At 36.2% G+C, this 8,486-nt stretch overlaps 1 protein-coding gene across 1 annotated transcript; it reads left to right on the forward strand.

Moving 5' to 3' along the window:
- The first annotated feature begins 825 nt into the window (after nucleotides 1-825).
- LOC135218306 (uncharacterized) lies at nucleotides 826-8,003 on the forward strand. Its single transcript, XM_064254527.1, has 4 exons — nucleotides 826-1,318; nucleotides 1,721-1,817; nucleotides 6,527-7,169; nucleotides 7,733-8,003. The coding sequence occupies exons 2-4, from the start codon at nucleotides 1,812-1,814 to the stop codon at nucleotides 7,885-7,887; spliced, it is 804 nt and encodes a 267-aa protein (XP_064110597.1). The 5' UTR covers nucleotides 826-1,318; nucleotides 1,721-1,811; the 3' UTR covers nucleotides 7,888-8,003.
- Nucleotides 8,004-8,486: the final 483 nt, after the last annotated feature.

An 8,486-nucleotide genomic window follows, 5' to 3' on the forward strand; every position in this document is an offset into this window, starting at 1 on the left:
CTACTCATTTTTTTTGTCAGTATTTCATTAAGACTAAATGGTGAAACACTGATGGAGGGAAAACTGCTGAAATGTTCTTTGTTCCAAGATAATACAAAAAACCTTGGTATGAAAACCCTTGATGCTGTACTAAGTTGTTGTTGATGTTTTTTTTTTTTTTTTTTTTGCTAAGACAGCCGTACATTTTCGGCCAAAATATCTTAATTTGATAAAGCATAATAAAAAGGGAAATTCAAACAAAAAGGTGAACCATTAAAAAATGATGTACCTGACAAGTTGACAATAAATTTTCCAAAAGGCATTATTGTTTCAATTCATTCTGCACAGTTTGACAAGTTCAATAAAGTTCGTCTGGTACACAGCAATATGAATCCTACTCCGCCTATTCATTGTCCGTCAATGCAAAGAGATTCTGTTCTCCTCATTATTTATCAATCTATCAGTGAGCGCCGAAACTAGAAACGAATTCAGACGATTATAAATAAAGATAGATTTCTCATTTTTATCGCTCTCATCAAGACTTTTAGAGAGAGAGAGAGAGAGAGAGAGAGAGAGAGAGAGAGAGAGAGAGAGAGAGAGAGAGAGAGAGAGAGAGAGAGGCCTTGGGCAGGACCTCTGTTAAGGGCAACAGGAACCATTACGCAATACGCAAATGAGTTCAACTGGGATTGGTTGATCTGTTTCTAGACCATGAGTGCGTTGTTACGCCCATATGCAACAACGCTTTCATCTTCATAGTGTATTGCGAAAAATGGCAGAAGAAAAGGCTTGACGAATGTATTAACTGAAATGATAAATATTCCAAGGTGATTATGGAAGGGAGTTACTACATGCGCGGTGTAAATCAAGAGCTCGGTTCCAAAAGCTCAGTGGACGGACTTAAGGGTGTGATGACGACGGCAGCTCCTCCTGGGGAAGGCGAGTAGAGCTACGGCCACCATCGCGTCATGCTGCTACTCAGACACACAAACACATTCATAAGGCTTCATGATGAGCGAGAGATGACCGGGAAAAATTCTTTACTCAAGTCCATCAAATGACATACAGGCGCCTAGAAGTAAATCATTCCGTGTTATGGCTAATGAAGGACTATATTTTCCTTTAGATATGATTCTAGTTTCCCGAAGAAACCCACCTATTCTTAAAGTATGTCGACGAAAGTCATAATTAGAAGTTAAAGTGACACACAACGTAAGATATGTGAATAACAACAATTACGAAATACAAGAGTGTGTGCGTACGTGTGCGCGCGCCACGAGAACAACGAAGTCTCCAAGGGCATTTCGGTCCGCGGTATCCCAGGAGAACCTTCTCACAGGTAAATCAATCAATCCAGGCGCAAATGTGACGGTTTTCCTTCCTGCTCTTTTGTGAAGTTTCAACTGAATGTCTACGTTCATCTAGTGATTATGCCACATTTAACTTTCATCTGTTCATTCCATTCAGTTTATGTAGCAAAGCATTAAATCTACTCATTCTATCTCATGATGTTCCTGATCCAGTTTCCGGTAGTGAAGTTGCATAACCACTGATACTAAAGCGGCCGAGTAGTTCGATGTTCAAACATTCTATCTTTTCAACAAGAGCGCTATGAAGGAGGTCATTGTAGAGTAAAATCAAATAACGTAATAAGGAAGATCAAGAATAGAAATTGGCCCGAGCAAAGCTCAGTTGTGATATTGTTTTGTCTTTATTTGTTTGCCTCTGGTTTCGTTCTCAGACCGCCGCGGGTGTTCGTTCAGACCTGTTGTTCCAAGGAGGTTCACCTCGAACTTCCAGCCATAATTTGGAAGCCCAGCGTACCTACAGCCATGCAGGTAAGAAAGATGGTCTCAGTTGTGTTTCGCAGAACACAAAGAGGGACTTTACTGTACATACATCAGTAAACATACTTCTTCACAAACACATATAAACATACACAAACTATTTAAGCGCATTTGCTCTTAGAGAATGGCATTCCGTTGGATGGATGAGGTTAGCATCCCCATCACCTGCCCCAAAAGTCTAGCATTTCTAAGCGCTTTTCCCATCCAAGCACTAAACAGACACGTTATTCGTCAACTGCTTCGATTAGACGACTAGCGAAGAAGCGAGGGTGTTGTCAACGTCGGCAAAAATACACAAAATTACACACACACACACACACACATAAATATATATATATATATATATATATATATATATATATATATATATATATATATAATTTTTGCGAATATAAAAAAGCTACGGTGATATAATAGAAATTCATAGTACACACACACACACATATATATATATATATATATATATATATATATATATATATATATATATATACTGTATATATATATGAATTTTTATCACATCACCGTGTTTCATATGCATGCATTAAGCTACAAATGTCCTCGAATCCACGAGAGGACGAAATTATTGTCAACTAAAACATTCCCCTTCGGTTAACATATATGAAAATAGATTAACTCCGAGGTAAAGCGAATTGGATATTAAAGGACATTTGTATACATGCATACATACATACATGCATATATATATATATATATATATATATATATATATATATATATATATATATAGTAATAATGAACACATGAGCACATACTTCACAGAATATAATTTCTGACTCACATCGGGAACGAACCCCAGTCTCCTGAGGCCTGTCACTCGAGAGGCCGGGGTTCGGTCCCGATGTGAGTCCGAAATGTATTTCTGTGGAACATGTGCTCATGTTTTCATTATTACTATGATATTCACAACGAAGGGTTAGTTCGAATGGGCCGGGATGTTCCCCCCTTTCACTTTTCCCCGTATTTCAAGTGTCTTCCTTGAAACTTCATATCAAACTCCTTTCGCTTTCTTTTGAGATTTATCAATCAAGTTTCAACATGTCTTGACTATTATTCATGTTCTTGCCTTAACTTTCTTTTATGAAACTAGACTCAACGATGTTTCTTTCTACGGCGTTATCAGACTACATTATCTTCTTTTTGCTTCTGCCATGATTGTGTACAAAAATTCCACCGTCCACCTGTGCATTGCTTACACATCTTTTACGTTGTTCTATGTTCTTTTACAGTGCTTTCCAGTTTTACCAATACAAAGATTATCACAATATGGAATCTGGCACACACATTCTTCAGTATTGTTGGGCGAGGCGTTTATAAGTAGGCCTCATTGTTATATTCTTTTTTAAATGCTACATTAACTCCAAAATTCTTGAGTAAATAGGAAATATCTTCAAAATTATTGGTATATGGTAGTACAAGCAGGTTTTTTGTGTTATCAGCAAAGTTCGATAAACATGTTAAATGCTGTGCTGATGTACCGCATCTACTCGCCATGGATTGGAAAAGATAACTCAGAGTCTTTGGATAAAAAACATACAATGTGATATTAAAACAAATAAGGCTGGTGGACAGCATCAGTCTTGACTATGTCACACAGTCACCGTGAATCACTATTAAGGATTCTGGTGTATGCAGTGCAAAAACTACAAAAACTGATAACTTCAACAGGTTTACTGAAGGGAAATAGCAAAAGCTGTTGTATATTGTAGCATTTTCTTGCATGGGAAACACAGTTAGGTACTGGATACAACTACGTAGTTTCGGAAGTGCTTGGAATTCTCAGATTACCTTAGCCGGTACTACGCAGATGAAAAGGAAATGAAAAAGTGATCGAGAGACCCAGTGGTGAAAAAATTTAGTAAAAGTAATTAAAAAAGTTTTACGGTAATAAAGATAAAGGATATTGGATATATTGTCTTGGAAATAAAAGCATGTCTGTGACCATATTCCTTTGCACATCAGTGAGGAACGACTGAAACAACTTTAAAGCCTTACACTTCAGTTACAAGAAGCAAAGACTTTTAATTAGACAGAAATTTTACAATGGTTATGTACGTTTTCGTCCGACGTCACTTTGTCCAACGTCTCTTTGTCCGATGACTTTTTTGTCCAACGTCTTTTTGTCCCCGAGTTTTTTGGTTCATTGTCTTTTAGTCCGATATCCCTGATTTTTGTTGGCTCATTTAGTTCATTGCTGTATTTAAAACTACGGTAGTTTTGTCTCTCGGTAATCCAGTGATTCTTCGGTAGTTAAGTTTCTGCTAAGAGCAATTTTGCAAAAATAGAAGCAATGTTTTGTTTTAGAAAAGTAAGCAAACTTAGTAATAGCCCCTAAACCGAAAGGAAGGACCACCACAACGGCAAGATTTATAACGTCAACGAAAGGAAAAAGAGAGGTAGCAGATGAAAACAATTATGTGTATGATTTTCACTCACACAGTTCAAAATTGTTGAGAGATTATTGGCGTTGTGAACATAGAAAATCGTGCTCTGTGCGTATTCATACAGTAATGGAGGAAGATATTCCAAGAATTGTGTACATGTCAAGCGACCACCAACATCCAGCAGAAGCAACTTTACTAACAGCAAGAATCGCTGTAGCTGAAATGAAGGACGAGGCAGTTCAAAATATTTCAAAGTGTGTTTGTAACATTATATCAGAAAGTGTAACGCGTCATGATGAAAACACCCGTGCTCAGCTTCCTTCCATCCCAAGGCTTTCACGAACACTCCATAAGCACAGGAAAATTGTCGACAATATTCCTGCACTTCCAAGTAGCAGACATGGATTTGAAATCCCAGATAGCTTTAAAAATCCTAGTAATGGGGAACAATTTTTACAATTTGACTCTGGTTCACAAGATACCCACCGAATTTTAATATTCGTAACTAACAGTGGACTAAGTGACCTTGAAAATTTTATTTTCCTATATGGCCATGTGACGGGACTTTTAAGAGGGCACCTAATCAGTGGGCGCAGCTATTCTGTATTCATGTGCAAATTAGAGAATGTAGTTTTCCTCGACTTTATGCTTTGTTACCGGATAAAACAAAGACAACATATCAGCGTCTATTTTCACATATGCAATCTTTGCTTTGCCCAAGTGAACTGATGGTCGACTTTGAAATTGCCATTCATAGACCATTCAATTCTATCTTTCCAAATTTAGGGAAATCATTATATCGGAAAATTACTGATTTAGGGTTACAAAAGTACAACACTGAATCTGAATTCTGCTTAAAAATAAGGTGCTTTTCGGCATTGGCCTCTCTTCCAGTGGCTGATGTTGAGGAAGCCTATGAAGAGCTCACAGATGATGATGAAATTCCTGGAGAATTTATCAGTTGCTTTGATGTAAACACTATGTTGTAGTGAGAGGTCGTGGCACAAGGAGAAGAAGGGACGAACCGTTATTTCCAATGGAGTTATGGAATGTCAACAAGAGAATTCTAAATAACTTGCTAAGAACAAATAACGCTTTGGAAGGATATAATTCTTCATTACAGTTTTCCATAAGCACAACTCATCCAAATATTTGGCGGCTAATAAAAAGCTTGGAGAATGAAACTTACTTGATTCAGACCAAGATAGCTCACATTCGTCGAGGGGATGCGGTACATAAAAAAAAATATATAGCCAAATTAATCAGCGCTTACAGAATTTGGTTTCACATTATGAATCCTATAGAAAAATGGAATTTTTAAAGGCTGTTGCTCACAACCTTAACTCTTTTTAATTTTGCTAAATCTCTTTAATTATTAAAGAATTTTTTTCTTTTGTATTTTCAAACATAAATGTCTGCAATAAATATTAAAGGTCTTTTTTTTTATCTTTTGTATTTTCCTTTTTCTAAGTTGGAACTTTAATTAATGTATACAAATCCAACAAATTCGCTGAAAAAAGCAGACAAAATTGGACCAAAAGACGTCGGACAAAATAATCATTGGACAAAGAGACGATGGACCAGAAACTCATGGACAAAAATTTTTTTACAATACACAGACTTGCACTTTATGCTACTTCCACATTTACAGGTGATGTTAACAATCCCTTGGCGGACTGGTTTACTGGCTATTTTTCTGCTTAATCTATGGAATTTTCTTTCTTTGAATTTGCTTGATCAACCATAATTTAAGTAGCATGTCAGATGCTATGCCAAAATTTCTTATATCTATCATTTTTGGGAGTGGAACCTACCATGTTTTAAAGTTACCTGTTCTATTCTGTTCTTGCACCATTATAAAACGAATAAATGTAAATTTCATCATGCACTCCAATACATAGAATGAATGATATGTTTACACTTAAACTTACACATGCATTATACAAATGGAAAATGGAATGAATAACCGAATTCCCAAAGCACCAAGGTTAGAAAGCTCCTCTTGTAAAAATAAAGAATGATATAGTTTCCAGGAAAAATTGAATTAATTTTGTATCCAATGAAGTATACATGAAATGTAATGCATGCAACATCATTATCATCATTATTTGATAATTATACAGTTAAATCACTTCATGTGTACCTGCAAAGAAACTTACTGATACAAATTTGATGATCATTTTGTAGGTGTTTTCTATTTAAGTGTTTCCTTAATTTTCAGGGAATTATATGAACTGCGGTCTGAGATCTTTCAGGGTTAGGCCAAGACTAATTTTTTTAAACTTTATCTTTCAGTGGGGTAAAGTAGGAACTTTACTACTGACAATTGCTACAACTCTGGGACAGCAAGGATTTGGACAACTAGGATTTGTTCAGCAAGGTCAACTAGGTTTTGGGCCACCAGGATTTGGTCAACAAGGGTTTGGGCAAACAGAATTTGGTCGGCAAGGTCATGCACAGCCAGGATTTCTTCAGTCACAATTTGGTCAGCACATACTCAAACAGTCAGGCATTAGTCGCCCAGGATTTTCACAAGCTGGTTATAATCAAGGGTTTCACCATCAAAATCATCAGGAAACCTTAAAAAACACACAATTTGGTCAACAAAGATTTGACCAGACATCGATGCAGGTTCTCGCTGGTGTGCAGAGACCTACCCAACAAGTTATTCCTCCACGTTTTGTAGAACAGGGTTTTGCTCACAGAGGCGTGGGCCAAGCTTTTGGAGACCCACTAGGAGTGTCTACTTTTGAACAACCTGGTGTAGGAATGGACGCTCTAGGAAACCCTACCAGGAGTGGAGTAAGAGTAGCTGGGCCTAATAATCAGCCTCTTGAGTCCTCCTCTAGTGATACCTGTCGACAGTGGTGTAAGGGAGCTGTGCGCGGACAATTCTACTGCTGTGAGGAAAACACTGAACCACTTACAGTTCCAATAGGTTAGTTAACTGATGTTTCTCACTTTTCGTATAAAAATTGTGTTTACATGAAAGCAGTTCTTGCTCACTAGAAGCATAATTTTATGTTGAAGATAATTTATTCGCAAATATTCTTATGATTTTATGACTTTTTTTATCTAGACACTTTTCACCTAATCATTAATTGATACGAAAGTAATTTGGGAATTTGGGTTAAGATATACTTTAATTTGAATTATTTTACCTATCAAAATCTAAGTATTTATGATTAAAATATAGATTAAATTGTCATAAAATGGTATGTTATCTTGAAATTAATAATACCAATGTAGTTAGTTTTACTGATAACTTTCTAACTTCATCAGTATTATTGAAGTCCATCTACCACTCAATTTCTAGTTCATTCTCTGTGACTAACTTCAATTGACATAAAAAGGCCAGCTGGAGAAGTACATACACGCAAATTGAATGAAAAATTAAACATATAGTAATGCATATATGCGTATAACCGATACTTCATAGACTTTTTCTCTGAGGGGAAATTCATTTGAGATTTAAAACTCCTTTTATTTTTTTTTTTACAGTGAAATCTGGAGGATGTCCTCCCCTAAGATCTACATGCCCAGAAAATCCTCCAACTCCAATAACTTGCGGTGACGATAGCAAATGCCCTGGTAGACACAAATGCTGCTTTGATGGATGCATAAACGTGCATGTGTGTGCGAGACCCATATTGTAAATAGGTACAGCTGTACGATGAGATCTTGAAGATTGCAGTTGCAACAACGTTTCTAATGGTGTATTATTAGTTTCACCCTTGGGTAGTCTATTCAAGGCTCTCGAGAAATGTAAAGAACTTTATTTCAACCTTGTATGTTGGATTACAATGGAAAAAAGAAAAAAAAATCATGGCTATACGTTAATTCCTTTCTACGTTTTCGTTTTATAGAGTTCCCAAGGAAAACTGGAAATACCAGTAGTGAACATGTCTACCGTAGATAATCGGCAATTAAACCATGCGTAGTAACCCGATCGATATTACACATGTACACACACACACACACACACACACACATATATATATATATATATATATATATATATATATATATATATATATATAGTATATATATATTTATATGTATGTGTGTGTGTGTGTGTATACATATGAATATATATAGTTATATAACATAATGTACTGACAATATTTCCTCCATATTACGTTTGTGGTTCCTCTGCAATTGCAACAGATCTGAGATGCGATTATTTAAAGGCTAAATTACCTTTAGGAACCATAACATAAACGAAAAATGAAAAATAACAGCTTAGGGCCGACTT

Source organism: Macrobrachium nipponense, chromosome 9, assembly GCF_015104395.2.
Source record: "Macrobrachium nipponense isolate FS-2020 chromosome 9, ASM1510439v2, whole genome shotgun sequence".
In the NCBI taxonomy this organism is placed as follows: domain Eukaryota; kingdom Metazoa; phylum Arthropoda; class Malacostraca; order Decapoda; family Palaemonidae; genus Macrobrachium; species Macrobrachium nipponense.

What these genes read in the sequence shown, in the direction of transcription:
- LOC135218306 (XM_064254527.1), top strand. An exon ending in ACCACTTACAGTTCCAATAG is followed by an intron (nt 7,170 to 7,732) that starts GTTAGTTAACTG and finishes TTTTTTTTACAG; the next exon opens with TGAAATCTGGAGGATGTCCT.